Source organism: Ranitomeya variabilis, chromosome 2 (assembly GCF_051348905.1).
Source record: "Ranitomeya variabilis isolate aRanVar5 chromosome 2, aRanVar5.hap1, whole genome shotgun sequence".
Taxonomy (NCBI): Eukaryota; Metazoa; Chordata; class Amphibia; order Anura; family Dendrobatidae; genus Ranitomeya; species Ranitomeya variabilis.
Window position 1 is genome coordinate 451,296,602 of NC_135233.1, and position 16,972 is coordinate 451,313,573.

The 16,972-nt window shown below is 48.0% G+C and overlaps 1 protein-coding gene across 1 annotated transcript in view; it reads left to right on the plus strand.

The window, feature by feature from the left end:
• Positions 1–16,972, plus strand: part of IRAG1 (inositol 1,4,5-triphosphate receptor associated 1) — a 248,099-nt gene that overhangs the window by 198,375 nt on the left and 32,752 nt on the right. Inside the window, exons 11-12 of the mRNA XM_077287276.1 lie at positions 13,356–13,386; positions 14,235–14,375. Coding sequence (XP_077143391.1) covers positions 13,356–13,386; positions 14,235–14,375 — 172 coding nt within the window. The remainder of the gene's footprint in view (positions 1–13,355; positions 13,387–14,234; positions 14,376–16,972) is intronic.

The following is a 16,972-nucleotide window of genomic DNA, read 5'->3' on the forward strand; positions in this document are numbered from 1 at the left end:
ATATATACAGCAGCACACACCACAATAATCACAAATCACGAAGCCCAAGCCCTACATCACTGTATAATGATCAAACAAAACAAAAATCTACAGTGTCAACAGCAGCCCACCACCAGGAAAGGAGATGACCAGACTAGGGCACACTAAAAGAAAAGCCCCTCCAGAGGAGCGCGTGCCCAGTCTCCCATACTCCAGAGAGCGCACCTTCACCAGGTCACCGAGTATGGTCCTAAACACATCTTCCACTGGGAGGATTTTTCGTTGCGTCGATACTAAGCACCGTGCGTTCCACGTGTGATACCTAACCACTGTGCTAACTAGAAATAAGGTGCAGCGGTCCTGACCACCAAGGTCTCCGAATGCTCCATAGGCCCATTCCGCATAGGAGAGACCGGCCAGCTGAGACCAGCCAATGAAGGCGCCCACCCTGTTGTACACCTCTGTGTTGAAGGGACAATGAAGCAGGAAGTGGTCCATGCTTTCCAGCAAGGTACCACAATGCTCCCGAGGACAATTCCTGTCCTCAGAGCTCCTACACTTCAGATTGTCCCTCACACACAGTTTCCCATGGAAGCAGCGCCAAGCCAAGTCCCAAAACTTCGAGGGGATCCTGATAGAATTCAAAAGATGCAAACCCACCCCAAGATCCCGACTTGGGCAGTCCCTGAGTGCCAGAGGCCTCTGGAAATGTGTCAACAGAACCCTATTGTCAAGGAGTTTCCTCGGCAGAGTCCTGATCTCCCACATTCCCAGACTCCACCGACGAATTACCTTCAGAACCAAGGTAGCGTATGCCGGAAGATGTCCATGCGGTGTGCGAAGATCCTTCACTTGCCCTCTTGTCTCCCATTCCTGGAAGAAAGGCTGAAACCATGCCCTACAGGAGAATACCCACGGAGGAGCCCTCTCTTTCCAGAGGTTTGCAATATTGATCTTAATGAAGGTATCCACAAGGAATACCACAGGGTTGACCATACCCAACCCTCCTAGTCTCCTCGTACGGTAAGTAACCTCCCTCTTGACTAGGTTCAGTCTATTCCCCCATAACAGTTGGAAGAACAAACTGTAGACCCGAGTCCAGAGAGATTCCGGCAAGATGCACACACTGCCCAGATAAATCAGTAAAGGGAGCAGGTAAGTTTTGATCAGGTTTACCCTTTCCCTTAGGGTCAAAGACCAACCCTTCCATTGGTTCACCTTCTGAGTGGCGATCTCTAGCCTGCTGTCCCAATTTTGTTTGGGGTAATCCCCCTGGCCAAATTCGATGCCAAGGACTTTTGCAGAGACTTTGGGTCCTGGAAGGGTGTCCGGGAGATCAAAACCAGAATCTCCTCCTCCCAGCCAGAGACTCTCACACTTATCCCGGTTGATCTTGGACCCGGATGCCTCCGAGTTGCGATCTACCTCTGACATCAGCCACCCTGCCTCCTCGTGAGAGGAAACAAACACAGTGACATCATCGGCATACGCCACCACCCTCAGAGTGGCTTCCGGTGCTGCCTGGTCCTTCCCGATCCCGGCCAACGGTCCACGCTCCACCCTCCTAACAAGAGGGTCAATCGCAAACACGTACAGGACCAGGCTCAAGGGACAACCCTGGCGAACACTGGACCCAACCTCAAAAGAGCTGCCAATCCAACCATTCACAAGCGGGAAACTCTCTGCCCCACTGTACAAGGTCTTAAGCCAATCAACAAACCCCCCCCGGCAGGCCATATCTCAGAAGGACGGACCAGAGGTACTCGTGATTAACCCGATCAAACGCTTTTGCCTGGTCCAGTGACAGCATGTACCCCTTCCAGTGACCAGCCCTACCCTGCTCCACTGCCTTTCGGACACTGAGCACAGCACTAAATGCGCTGTGGCCTGGAACAGAGCAATGCTGGGCCTCCGAAAGGAGTCGGGGTGCAAATTTCACCAGCCGATTAAACAGCACTTTTGCCAGAACCTTCCTGTCTGCATTGAGAAGCGCTATGGGACGCCAATTCTCAACGCAAGATGGGTCCTTACCCTTTGACAGGATGATCAGAGCAGACCTCCTCATTGACTTCGGCAGAGTGCCCGAGGAAAGACACTCATTGAATATCTCAGTCAAGAGGGGAACCAAAACGTCCTTAAAGGTCTTATAGAATTCAGATGTTAAGCCATCTGGACCAGGCGATTTTTTTGTGGCAAGCCCTTCAATCGCCAACTGAACTTCCTCTTCCCTGATCATTTCTGTCAAAACGTCAAGAGAGGGGTCTACCCCTGGTTCGGGGACGGCTTCAGCCAGGAATGCAGACATCTCATCCCAATCAAGATCCCTCTTCCCCAAGAGGTGCGAGTAGACGGATCTGACAACCTCCAGGATCCCTGATCTGGATCGCCTCAGGGACCCCGTAGTGTCGACCAGTCCTGTAACTACTTTACTATTCACTGACATCTTGCAGTTTCTGTAAGGGTCGGGCAAGCGGTACTTCCCGTAATCCCTCTCAAAAACCAAAGATGCGTGTCTATCGTACTGACACCTCATAAGCAAAGATTTCACTCTGGAGATCTCCTCGCGGCTACCTCTGTTGTGAATTCTGTTTGTGGGCTCCCTCTGGTGGCTACTGGTGGTACTGGTTGACTTCTGTCTTTTATCTCCAGTGCACCTGTTCCCATCAGGAAATGGGAGTCTCCTATATAGTCTGGCTTCTCAGTCATTTACTTGCCGGCTATCAATGTTACCAGAGCTCCTCTGATACTTGCTACCTGCTCCAAAGTCTGCTGTTTCAGATAAGTTGGATCATTTGTACCTTTCTTGAATTTCTGTCCAGCGTTCATTTGGATCATTTGTATTTTTGTCCAGCGTGCTTTTGTTTGAATCTTGCTGCTGGAAGCTCTAGTGAACTGAAATGACCACTCCGGTGTCATGAGTTGGCACCGGAGTTTAAAGTTATTTCAGGATGGTATTTTGTAGGGTTTTGAGTTGACCGCGAAGTCCACTTTGGTATTTTCTGCTATCTAGTCAGTGGGCCTCTCTTTGCTGAACCTGTATTCACACTACGTATGTGTTTTCTTCTTAACTAACCGTCATTATATGTTGGGGGCTACTATCACTTTGGGGTTTTCTCTGGAGGCAAGCCAGGTCTGTGTTTCCTCTACTAGGGGTAGCTAGATCTCCGGCTGGTGCGAGACGTCTAGGGATAAAACGCAGGCACGTTCCCCGGCTACTGGTAGTTGTGCGTGAGGTTCAGCATCGCGGTCAGCTTAGATTCCATCTTCCTAGAGCTAGTCCTGTTTTGCCTATGTCCCTGCCATTGGGAACCATGACAGTATAGCCGGCCACACTGTGTTAAAAGTATTGGCTGAAGAAGGAGAGAAAAGAAGTTTCTGACACCTTTTTTTTTTTTTTTTACTCTGAAGTCTGTCTAGCCATAATTGCTGTCTGCTGCTTTTCCCTCCTCTTAATCCCTGAATGGCTCAGATCTCAGCTGCTGAGAAATGGATATCCAGAGTTTAGCTTCAAATCTGAATAATCTCGCTTCTAAGGTTCAAAATATACAAGACTTTGTCATACATGCTCCTATGTCTGAACCTAAAATTCCTATACCAGAGTTTTTTTCTGGAGATGGATCTCGTTTTTTGAATTTTAAGCACAATTGTAAATTGTATCTTTCTCTGAGATCTTTCTCCGCTGGAGACCCCGCTCAGCAGGTTAAGATTGTTATTTCCTTGCTGCTGGGTGACCCCCAGAATTGGGAATTTGCTTTGGCGCCAGGGGACCCTGCGCTGCTTAATGTGGATGCGTTTTTTCTGGCGCTGGGGTTGCTCTATGAGGAACCTAATTTGGAGATTCAGGCTGAAAAAGCCTTGATAGCCCTCTCTCAAGGGCATGATGAAGCTGAGATATATTGTCAAAAATTTCGAAAATGGTCTGTGCTTACTCAGTGGAATGAGTGCGCCCTGGCGGCGAATTTCAGAGAGGGTCTCTCTGACGCCGTTAAAGATGTCATGGTGGGGTTTCCTACGCCCACAGGTCTGAATGAGTCCATGACAATGGCTATTCAGATTGACCGGCGTTTACGGGAGCGCAAATCTGTGCACCATTTGGCGGTGTCTTCTGAGCATGCACCGGAGAATATGCAATGTGATCGAATTCTGTCCAGAAGTGAACGGCAGAATTATAGGCGTAAAAATGGGTTGTGCTTCTATTGTGGCGATTCTGCTCATGTTATATCAGCATGCTCTAAACGCACAAGAAGGGTTGATAAGTCTCTTGCAGTTAGCACTTTGCAGTCTAAGTTTATTTTATCTGTGACTTTGATTTCTTCATTATCATCTATTACCGTGAATGCCTATGTGGACTCTGGCGCCGCCCTGAGTCTTATGGATTGGTCCTTTGCCAGGCGATGTGGGTTTAGTCTAGAGTCTCTGGAAGTCCCTATCCCTTTGAAGGGTATTGATTCCACACCATTGGCTAGGAATAAACCTCAATACTGGACACAAGTGACTATGTGTATGACTCCAGACCATCAGGAGGTGATTCGATTCCTTGTGTTGCATAATTTGCATGATGTCTTAGTGCTTGGATTGCCATGGCTACAAACTCATAATCCAGTTCTTGACTGGAAGACAATGTCCGTATTAAGCTGGGGATGTCTGGGGGCTCATGGGGAAGTACCTTTGGTTTCCATTGCTTCATCTACTCCCTCTGAGGTTCCGGCATTTTTGTCTGACTACGGTGATGTTTTTGCTGAGCCTAAACTTAGTTCGCTCCCTTCTCACAGGGATTGCGATTGTGCTATAGATTTGATTCCTGGCAGCAAATTTCCTAAAGGTCATCTGTTCAATCTGTCTGTGCCAGAGCATGCTGCTATGCGAGAGTATATTAAGGAGTCCTTGGAAAAGGGACATATCCGTCCATCCTCATCCCCTTTAGGAGCAGGTTTTTTTTTCGTGGGTAAAAAAGATGGTTCCCTGAGGCCTTGTATTGATTATCGGCTGTTGAATAAGATTACAGTCAAATATCAGTATCCTTTGCCACTGTTGACTGATTTGTTTGCTCGTATTAAGGGGGCAAGATGGTTTTCTAAGATTGACCTTCGGGGTGCGTATAATTTGGTGCGGATTAAGCAGGGAGATGAGTGGAAAACTGCATTTAATACGCCCGAGGGCCATTTTGAGTATCTGGTAATGCCTTTTGGTCTTTCTAATGCCCCTTCAGTTTTTCAGTCCTTTATGCACAATATTTTCCGTGAATATCTGGATAAATTTATGATTGTGTATTTGGATGATATTTTGATTTTTTCTGATGACTGGGAGTCGCATGTTCAACAGGTCAGGAAGGTTTTTCAGGTTTTGCGGGCCAATTCTTTGTTTGTAAAGGGCTCAAAGTGTATTTTTGGGGTTCAGAAGATCTCTTTTTTGGGGTACATTTTTTCCCCTTCTTCTATTGAGATGGATCCTGTCAAGGTTCGGGCTATTTGTGATTGGACGCAACCTACTTCCCTTAAGAGTCTTCAGAAATTCTTGGGTTTTGCTAATTTCTATCGTCGATTTATAACTGGTTTTTCAAGTGTTGTTAAGCCTCTGACGGATTTGACTAAGAAGGGTGCTGATGTTGCCAATTGGTCCTCGGCGGCTGTGGAGGCCTTTCGGGAGCTTAAGCGCCGCTTTTCTTCTGCCCCTGTGTTGCGCCAGCCTGATGTTTCACTTCCTTTTCAGGTCGAGGTTGATGCTTCCGAGATCGGAGCGGGGGCGGTTTTGTCGCAGAGAAGTTCCGATTGCTCGGTGATGAGACCATGTGCGTTCTTTTCTCGAAAATTTTCGCCCGCCGAGCGAAATTATGATGTTGGTAATCGGGAGCTCTTGGCTATGAAGTGGGCCTTTGAGGAGTGGCTTCATTGGCTTGAGGGTGCTAGGCATCAGGTGGTGGTCTTGACAGATCACAAGAATCTGATTTACCTTGAGTCTGCCAGGCGTCTGAATCCTAGACAGGCGCGCTGGTCGTTGTTTTTCTCCCGGTTTAATTTCGTGGTCTCATATCTACCAGGTTCAAAAAATGTGAAGGCGGATGCCCTTTCTAGGAGTTTTGAGCCTGACTCCCCTGTGATTCTGAGCCTACGGGTATCCTTAAGGATGGGGTGATATTGTCTGCTGTCTCTCCAGACTTGCGACGTGCTTTGCAGGAGTTTCAAGTGGATAGGCCTGATCGTTGTCCGCCTGGGAGACTGTTTGTTCCAGATGAGTGGACCACTAGAGTCATCTTGGAAGTTCATTCTTCTGTGTTGGCAGGTCACCCTGGAATCTTTGGTACCAGAGATTTGGTGGCCAGGTCCTTCTGGTGGCCTTCCCTGTCTCGGGATGTGCGTACTTTTGTGCAGTCTTGTGATGTTTGTGCTCGGGCCAAGCCTTGTTGTTCTCGGGCTAGTGGATTGTTGTTGCCCTTGCCTATTCCGAAGAGGCCTTGGACGCACATCTCTATGGACTTTATTTCGGATCTTCCGGTTTCTCAGAAAATGACCGTCATCTGGGTGGTGTGTGACCGTTTTTCTAAAATGGTTCATTTGGTACCCTTGCCCAAGTTGCCTTCTTCATCTGAGTTGGTTCCTCTATTTTTTCAGAATGTGGTTCGTTTACATGGTATCCCGGAAAACATCGTTTCTGACAGGGGATCCCAATTTGTGTCTAGATTTTGGCGGGCGTTCTGTGCCAGGATGGGCATTGATTTGTCTTTTTCGTCTGCATTCCACCCTCAGACGAATGGCCAGAGAGAGCGAACTAATCAGACCTTGGAGACTTATTTGAGGTGTTTTGTGTCTGCTGATCAGGATGATTGGGTCGCCTTTTTGCCGTTGGCAGAATTTGCCCTTAATAATCGGGCTAGTTCTGCCACTCTGGTTTCTCCTTTCTTTTGCAATTCGGGGTTTCACCCTCGTTTTTCATCTGGCCAGGTGGAATCTTCAGATTGCCCTGGAGTGGACACGATGGTGGATAGACTGCACCGGATTTGGAGTCATGTGGTGGACAACTTGAAGTTGTCCCAGGAGAAGACTCAGCGGTTTGCTAATCGTCGTCGTCGTGCTGGTAATCGTCTTCGTGTTGGGGACTTGGTGTGGTTATCTTCTCGTTTTGTCCCTATGAAGGTCTCTTCTCCTAAGTTTAAACCTCGGTTCATAGGTCCTTATAAGATTTTGGAGATTCTTAATCCTGTATCGTTTCGTTTGGACCTACCAGCATCTTTCACTATTCATAATGTCTTCCATCGGTCTTTGTTGCGGAGGTACGAGGTACCGGTTGTTCCTTCTGTTGAGCCTCCTGCTCCTGTGCTGGTGCAGGGTGAATTGGAGTATGTTGTGGAGAAGATTTTGGACTCTCACATTTCCAGACGGAGACTTCAATATTTGGTTAAGTGGAAGGGATACGGTCAGGAGGATAATTCTTGGGTGACTGCCTCTGATGTTCATGCCTCTGATTTGGTTCGCGCCTTTCATCGGGCTCATCCAGATCGCCCTGGTGGTTCTCATGAGGGTTCGGTACCCCCTCCTCAAGGGGGGGGTACTGTTGTGAATTCTGTTTGTGGGCTCCCTCTGGTGGCTACTGGTGGTACTGGTTGACTTCTGTCTTTTATCTCCAGTGCACCTGTTCCCATCAGGAAATGGGAGTCTCCTATATAGTCTGGCTTCTCAGTCATTTACTTGCCGGCTATCAATGTTACCAGAGCTCCTCTGATACTTGCTACCTGCTCCAAAGTCTGCTGTTTCAGATAAGTTGGATCATTTGTACCTTTCTTGAATTTCTGTCCAGCGTTCATTTGGATCATTTGTATTTTTGTCCAGCGTGCTTTTGTTTGAATCTTGCTGCTGGAAGCTCTAGTGAACTGAAATGACCACTCCGGTGTCATGAGTTGGCACCGGAGTTTAAAGTTATTTCAGGATGGTATTTTGTAGGGTTTTGAGTTGACCGCGAAGTCCACTTTGGTATTTTCTGCTATCTAGTCAGTGGGCCTCTCTTTGCTGAACCTGTATTCACACTACGTATGTGTTTTCTTCTTAACTAACCGTCATTATATGTTGGGGGCTACTATCACTTTGGGGTTTTCTCTGGAGGCAAGCCAGGTCTGTGTTTCCTCTACTAGGGGTAGCTAGATCTCCGGCTGGTGCGAGACATCTAGGGATAAAACGCAGGCACGTTCCCCGGCTACTGGTAGTTGTGCGTGAGGTTCAGCATCGCGGTCAGCTTAGATTCCATCTTCCTAGAGCTAGTCCTGTTTTGCCTATGTCCCTGCCATTGGGAACCATGACATACCTCCAGTTGAGACAAGATGTTCGAGTTTCCTCCTCAGACCCTGATACAGGCGGTACCTGCTCAGACTCCTGAGGCTCGAGAGCTGGTGGAAGAATCTCGCCACCCTTTCCTTGAACATCTCCCACCACTCTGACTTACTACTACAAAGATCCAGTAAGGGTACCTGGCTCTGAAGAAAATCCTCAAAGGACTGTCTTATCTCCTCTTCTTCCAAGAGAGACGAATTGAGCCTCCAAAAGCCTCTTCCCATCCGGAGGGTCTCTGTAACATTCAGAGAAAACAAAATTAAACAGTGGTCGGAGAACTCCACCTCAACAACAGACACTGCTGAAGAGACAGCTTCCTCCTTTAAATAAAACCTATCTATTCTGGACCTACATTTACCTCTATGATAGGTGAACCCCTCGTGGCCTGGGGTGTGCTGAAAGTGGACATCCACCAGGCGAGCCTCACTAGCTATACTATTAAGGGTGACGCTATCATAAGTCAGCTTGTCTCTGGAACCTCCTCTATCTCGGGGCCTCGTGACAGCATTGAAGTCCCCTCCAAAGACAACGTGCCGACTTGTAAAAAGGTAGGGCTTGATCCTCATAAAGAGTCACTTCCGGTCCCACTTAGATTGGGGACCATAGATGTTGATGAGCCGGAGCGCTTGTCCCTTCATGAGAACATCTAAGATCAGGCACCTCCCCATTTCTAACTCAATAACCCGTCGGCATTCCACCGGTGCGGTAAAAAGGACCGCCACTCCGCTATACGGCTCGGCCGCAAGAGACCAATAGGAGGGCCCGAGTCTCCACTCCCTCTTAGCTTTAAACACATCTGCCATGTTTGGCAGCCTGGTCTCTTGCAAAAAGAAAATGTCAGCTTCAACCCGGCTGAGAAAATCAAAGGCCGCAAATCTAGCTGTATTTGACTTTATGCTGGCGACATTAATGGACGCCAGCATCAACGGAGTGGGTTCCGCCATCATTGGTGATTGAGTTAGATGGCTTTCTTTTTCCCACTCCCCTTATCCTCTGCCTCAGAGGAGGAATCCTTCCCCCTCTTTAATGACAATGAGGTATCCATTCCCACGTGTTTTTTATTTTTATCGTCCTCGTCTCCGGACTCTGGGCCAGTCCCTCCCTCCAAGAATCTTACATTCCCAGAAGAAGGAGACTCGGCGTCCCCTGTGAGCCCCGCCGAAGCCAGAACCTCACCCTCAGCTTCCTCCTCAGAGGAAGAGATGTTTTCAAGGGCTTGGAACCGGTTAGAAAGACCAACCAGAGGGGAGTCGGTCTTTCCTTCCTTAGGTACCTTGGTCAGAGTGGGAGATTTTTTATCTCCCTTCTTTCTCTTCTTTTTGGTGCCGAGCTTACGCTTGTCCTCTAGCCACTGCCTATTATCCTCATCCATACTTTCATAATGGGAGGACTCTGAGGCAGTGGCACTTTCCTCCCTGTGGATCCTCCTGACCTCCTCATCCAACTCATCATCCCTCGGGGCCTCAGCAGCAAAACTGGCATCCAGGACAGGAGCTGCCCCAGTAGCCCGAGGCTCGCCCAGCTCCCTATCCTGTCTGCGCTTGTCTAGACGCCTTAGCTGGGCAGGCGTCTTTTTATTGCTTTTCTTCCTTGGCCCCTCAGCTCCCTCACCCCTGCTAGTCCCTTCCCTAGCAGAATCAGCCTCACGGCTTTCTCCCACCGGGATCACGACTGCGTTAGCGAAGGAGCAAGGACAACGGCTGAATGGGTGACCTAACTCACCACACAGGTGGCACCTAATCTCCACACAAGATGCAGCAAGATGGCCAATATCCTCACACAATGCACACTTCTGCACAGTGCAGTTTGCGCTGAATTGTGTGGGGTCGCCGCACCTGTGACAGAGCTTCGGTTGCCCATGGTAGAAGACCAGGATACGATCCCTACCCAGAAAGGCAGATGATGGTATGTGGGCAACCGTACCACCTGAACGCTTAAGTTTTACCATAAACGTCCAGGCCCCTGACCAGATACCAAACTCGTCAAGGTTTTTCTTTGGCATTTCTACCACCTCTCCATACCGGCCAAGCCACGTCATGATGTCATAACAAGAAAGCGACTCGTTACAAGTCATCACGGTCACTTTCTTGACTTGGTTTTGGCGAGACACCACCTGAACGGTAAAGTCTCGCCAGCCAGGCTCATTTTTTGCCAACTCATAGTTCGACCAGAAGAGCTCAAGCCCCTCCGGCCGAACAAAGCTGACATCAAACTCAGGTGTGGAATAGGGATGTATCAAGGCATAGATGTCAATCACCTTGAAGCCCATCCTCAGCAGGAGCTCTACAACTTTAGACCTTGGAGGACACGCATCAATGCCCCTCCACCGAAGACGGACCACATTCCTACGCACACTACCTGGCCCAGCTGTTGGGAGGGACCACACTGTATCCCCCCCTCTTTGCTCTCGGAAGGCCCTGAGGCCATGCCTCTCTATCCAGAAGGATAGATCAACCTCTCAACCCTCTACCATTAGTGATCTCTCTCCCTTCTTTAGAGCCTCCAGGAGACGCCATTGCAACATGCCGTCCCCAGAGCCCGGAGACAAGGAGGATGCCCTATTTCCCCCGGAGGTGACAGCGGCAAAACTCCTGACAGGTGCTGCCACCACCGGGGGGGCAACCGGACCAGTGACCACATCCACACCAACAGCATCACCATTACCCACCTCCATAACCCCCTCACCCTCTACCAAACCAGCAACCACACCACTAGACAAAGACTTTTCCTCAACCATACCCACCACCACATTCACTCCTGCTGGACCAGTGACAACAGGGGGTGACATTTTGACCTCCGCATCATCAGGCACAAGGGGCTGAGTCTCCTCCACAGAACTGGAGGCGACCTCACCCCTGGTCTTACGTGTGCCCTCCGCATCATCAGATGATATTTTCCGCTGCTTTACTGCTGATACCAGGCGCCGCTGATCTTTCGCCACTGTGGGGCGCCGCTGATCCTTTATATCAGCATCTTGTTGACCAGCGGCGCCAACACAGAACAGGACTTTCGTGGGAGGACCGGAATGCCCAGCCCCGGTAACCCCCTCACACTGCCGCCGCTTCTCAACTAAGTGATCAGCAGCAACAGCATTCAGGGGCACCGAGGCTACCGGAGCTGCCCCTGACACCGGGCTGCTCCCCCCTCCCACTGGGGAGCGCACCACAGTATCGTGGCCTGACTTTTCGCCCGCCGCCGGGCCGCCCTCACTGTCCAGCCTCTCGGCTGATGCACCTGCTGCTACGTCCCCGCTACTACAAGCAGAGACGGAGCTCTGCGCCTCACTACCGTGCTTTGTAATCTCCCCGCGCCTTTGCAGCGGATCCACAGCAGAACCCGGGCTGGGCTGGGCAACGGGGCTTATACAGCGAGCTGACTCTGCAGCCGACTCAGGGGGTACAGGGAGGGGGGCATATACATACTGTAGCTTACCGCTTCCTGCAGCTTTGGCTTGGTGGTTTTCTTTGCCTTTTTCTTCTGGCCCCCAGGTGCCTCTTCTGGTAAATCATCACCAAGATGGAAGTTCTGAAGGCACACTGGGGACTCCAGGAGCTTGATCTCTGCCATTAGCGCCCCTCCCTGGCCGATGTCACTGTCCTCCCCAGAGCCAGCAGTACTGCGACGAGATGTCATTGTCGCCTGTCCTGCAGGGACCTCGCTGCATGTGGCCTGTGAGTGACTAAGCAGGCTGCCAGGTGGGGCTTTCTGCTGGTCATCATCCTCCTCGTCATCATCATCATCCACCTGGTTCTCAGGCTGCAGCCCCATCTGCCTTTGCTCTCTGTTATCAGCCATTTCTCTGAATCGATCTTCATTAATAAGCTTTTCCTGACTTTCTCTGATGAAAGCTTTTCTGACTTCAAGCTCATTGATGTCAACTTTCAGTCTCCTTACCTCCGCCTGGAGCTGATTCTTCCTCGGTTTGGAGGAACCTGCAGCTTTGTTGCTTGTGCAGCGCAGCTCCTCTCGGAGCCTCCTGATGGTCTGGCTTGCCTCTTCATACTCACGGAGGTGGCTCATGACCCGGGAGGCATAGGTGGACACAGACTCCCGGGGGCTCTGCAGCGCTCAACCCTCCTCAGTGAGGTCGGCTTCACCTCCATGAGCACTCAGCTTTCCTCCAGAAGGACCGCCATCTTGCACACTAGCAGGCTTCTCCTCCATGGAAGCCTTGCAGCTTCTCTGGGTCTCTGCAGACCTGGGGGGAGTAGGAGCCACATTGCTGCGACTCCTGGTGGAGCGTCTCACCCCCGAATCCTCTGATGTGCAGGCTGGTTGCTGGTTCCTTCTGCCCCCCGCCAGCCTGGTCCGGGAAGCAGAAGCCTGGGACTTGGCTCCTTCACTCATCCCAGGAAACCCACTCACTCCCTGGGTAAGAGAGAGAGCAGGTCCCCGGGTGGAGAGGTGGTGGTTCTCAGGAGCTCAGGAGCACACAGCAGGTTCAGTGGCGACCGCACCCACAATCACCACAATGAGTAGCAGCTGAGCTGCACTCACTACTCTGAAGGTGCAGTCACTGTGTACATACATTATTTATCCTGTACCTGTAGTGTATGATGCATTACAGTGAGTGCAGCTTTGGAGAATAATGCAGGAACATGAGGAGGTAGCTAGCTTCTTCTCCTAGGTGTAGCTTTGGAGAATAATGCAGGAACGTGAGGAGGTAGCTAGCTTCTTTTCCTAAGTGCAGCTTTGGAGAATAATGCAGGAACGTGAGGAGGTAGCTAGCTTCTTCTCCTAGGTGCAGCTTTGGAGAATAATGCAGGAACATGAGGAGGTAGCTAGCTTCTTCTCCTAGGTGCAGCTTTGGACATATTTGCAGTATAAGCCCTGGAGGTTGTCACACAGGAGCAGACACCACTTCATATAGTCTCTCTATGAAACATACCGTACAATGGATGAGACGTGACCAGGGGCCTTACTTTTTGGCCTGCAGTAATCCGCTCCGCTGTGCCTCGTGGCCTCCTATCATCACTGGTTTCCTGTTCATGTCTCTGGTGTTTGTGTTTCTGGACATTTCTGTGACTTCATATGTAATATGTACTTGTCTCCTTTCAGTGCCCCTCCGCTGACAGAGAAGGAAGTCGAGGTGAGTCCCGTGCGCAGTCACGAAGGTTGCTGGAATACGACAAACATATCCGGATTAAAGGGTTTTCTAGGGAAAATAATATTCTGTCCAAATATAGTAAAATATATAGTATATATATATAGTAGTATCGTCTTGGACCTCCTTTGGCCTCCAGTACTGCAGTAGTTCTTTGTGAGGTCGATCCCACTAGGTGTAATGGTTCTGCAATAATATGTTGCCAACTAAACACATGTATTTGAGGCTATAAATCATTTTTACTATTGGATTTCATTAAGTATTTTCCACCGCTTGCTTTCTGTAGCCTCTGTGTTGCAATGTTAATTGTTGGCTGTATAATGAGTTAACTAAGAATCCGTCAGTTAGCCCACTACGACAGTCTGATTGGGAGTTTATAGCTCTTTTATGTCTTTTTTTTAGCTCCTCTTGGCTGATTTATGACCACAGACCACATCAAAGTCAAATGTGCAGAAAAACAAAGAGCCTGGAAAAGCAAAACGGTGCAAAATTTGTAACTAAAACCAATTGTAACAATGATTTTTAGCCTCAAATGCAAGTGTTTAAGTAACAAGAAATGCCCCATAGTTGACAAATGTTATTTAGTGAGGAGGGATTTGCTGTTAATGTTTCTTTATAATGACAGTACAGTGTTTGTGGCGGTTTTCTAATGTGATCTAAACACCGGAGGCATAGTTTAGCGGTTATTATGTAACAGTCGGCTAACTCTGACCTCAGTCTTCTGCCCTCTGGGCCGGGGAACGCTCCGCTTTCAGGTTTGTGATGTTTCCAATCTCCAGTCTCCGTTTGTTCCAGCCAAATATAATATTTGGTAAATGTCTGCACTTTCACAGAACGTTTTCGTCCAGCTTTCCCTGGCGTTTCGGAATGACAGCTACACGCTGGAAGCCCGGCTGAATCAGTCAGAGAGGGAGCGAAACCTGACCGAGGAAAATAATGAAAAGGAATTAGAGAACTTCAAGGCGGCTGTTACGGTGAGATTACCGGAGGCAATCGTCCCACTGCGACATTCAGTTGTTTTCAAAAGTTTACATACCCTGGCAGAATTTTTGCTTTCTTTACCTTTTTTCAGATAATATGAATGATAACACCAAAACTTTTTCTCTGCTCATGGATAGTGGTTGTCAAACCGCTGATCAAAAGTTTACATACCCTGGTGATTTTGGCCTGATAACATGCACAGAAGTTGACACAAATGGGTTTGAATGGCTACTAAAGGTAACATCCTCACCTGTGATCTGTTTTCTTGTAATCAGTGTGTGTGCATAAAAGCTGAGTGAGTTTCTGGGATCCAGACAGACTCTAGCATCTTTCATCCAGCCACTGACTTTTCTGGATTGTGAGTCATGGGGAAAGCAAAAGAATTTGTCAAGGGATTTTCGGGAAAAGGTAGTTGAACTGTATAAAACAGGAAAGGGATACAAAAAGATAATCCAAGGAATTGATAATGCCAGTCAGCAGCATTCACACTGTGATTAACAAATGGAAAATCGGGGGCTCTGTAATAACAAAGCCACGGTCAGGTATACCAACAAAAATTTCATCCACAACTGCCAGGAAAATTGTTCGGGATTTAAAAAAGAACCCACAAATAACATCAGCTGAAATACTGAGCTCTCTGAAAACTAGTGGTGTGACTGCTTCAAGATGCATAATAAGGAGGCACTTGAGGAAAATGGGTTGCATGGTTGAGACGCCTGAAGAAAGCCATTACTGCGCAAATGCCACAAAGTATCTCACTTACAATACGCAAAACGGCACAGAGACAAGCCTCAAAACTTCTGGAACAAGGTAATTTGGAGTGATGTGACCAAAGTTGAACTTTTTGGCCACAACCATAAACGTTACATTTGGAGAGAGGTCAACAAGACCTATGATGAAAGGAACACCATTCCTACTGTAAAGCACGGAGGTGAATCGCTGATGTTTTGAGTATGTGTGAGCTACAATGGCACAAGAAACTTGGTCAAAGTTGAAGTAAAGATGAATATAGCACGTTATCAGCAAATACTGGAGGCAAATTTGCACTCATCAAACCCGGAAGCTGCGCATGGGACGTACTTGGACGATCCAACATGACAACGATCCAAAACACAAGGCCAAGTCGACCTGTCATTGGCTACAGTGAAGATTCTGGAGTGGCCAACTCGGTCTCCTGACGTCAATATCATTGAGCCACTCTGGGGAGATCTCAACCGCGCTGTTGATGCTAGACAGCCCATGAATTTACAGGAACCGGAGGTTTTTGCCATGAAGAGTGGGCAGCTTTACCATCTGAGAAAATAAAGAACCTCATCCACAACTAACACAAAAGACTTCAAGCTGTTATTGATGTTAGAGGGGGCAATACACAGTATTAAGAAATGGGGTATGTGAACTTTTGATCAGGGTCATTTGGATGTTTTGGTTTGTCATTGTGATTTAAAAAGAGACAACACAATAGTTTGACAATAAATGGCTTCATCCAACCACTAACCATGAGTGGAGAAAAAGTTTTGGTGTTATAATTCATATTCTCTGAAAAAAGGCCAAGAATGCAAAAATTCTGCCGGGGTATGTAAACTTTTGAGCACAACTGTATACAAAGACGCTGATGAACTTTACAATGTTATACCAGTTATATACACAGAACACAGAGCAACAGCCGATCCAGGGCTGAACTCCCAATTCTCCTGTGATGATAATGACTGCTGAGCTCTGCAGAACAGGGAGTGACAATATAATTTTAATTTTAGTAGCCGGAGTGAAAAATTCAAGATTTTAGGATTATTAGGAAAATTAAACCTTAAGAGTTGTCCAAGGAAATCAAGTTATCACCTACAGTGGCTTGTAACAGTTTGAGCAAAGTTACTGTTATTGTGAACATTTAGGCAAGTTGAACATAGAATGATCTCTAAATGGCCTAAAGTTAAAGATGACACATTTATTTTGTATTTTAGGCAAAAAAATAAAAATTGTTATTTTTTTACATTTTAAAAATTACTAAAAGGAAGATGGGCCAATGCAAAAATTTGGGCACACATGGAGATTTTTGTGACCTTGATAACTTTGACCAAGGTTTTAGACCTTAAAGGGAACCTGTCACCTGAATTTGGTGGGACAGGTTTGCGGTCATATGGGCGGGGTTTTCGGGTGTTTGATTCACCCTTTCCTTACCCGCTGGCTGCATGCTGGCCGCAATATTGGAGTGAAGTTCATGCTGTGTCCTCCGTAGTATACGCCTGCGCAAGGCAATTGTAATAATTATAGGGGATAACTCAGGAAACTCTTTGCGTGGAACAAGACAACTACGGGACACAGTTTTATAAGTGGTAAAGTCTATATTATCACACGGTGATTCAAACAGGTGCAGAGAGAAACTCAAGTCCACAACACTTGGTGCAAATAATAAACGCAGCTTAGCAGTCTATAGGAAACTTCAGAGGAAAATGCAATCAAGCAGAAAGTCTATGAAGCACAGTTATTCTTGAGGATACTTAACACAAATAAATCCTTGTCTTAATCCAGATACAGATAGATATGCTAATAAGGCAGTTCAAATAATATCTTAGCTCAACCAGGGAGGCCTGGT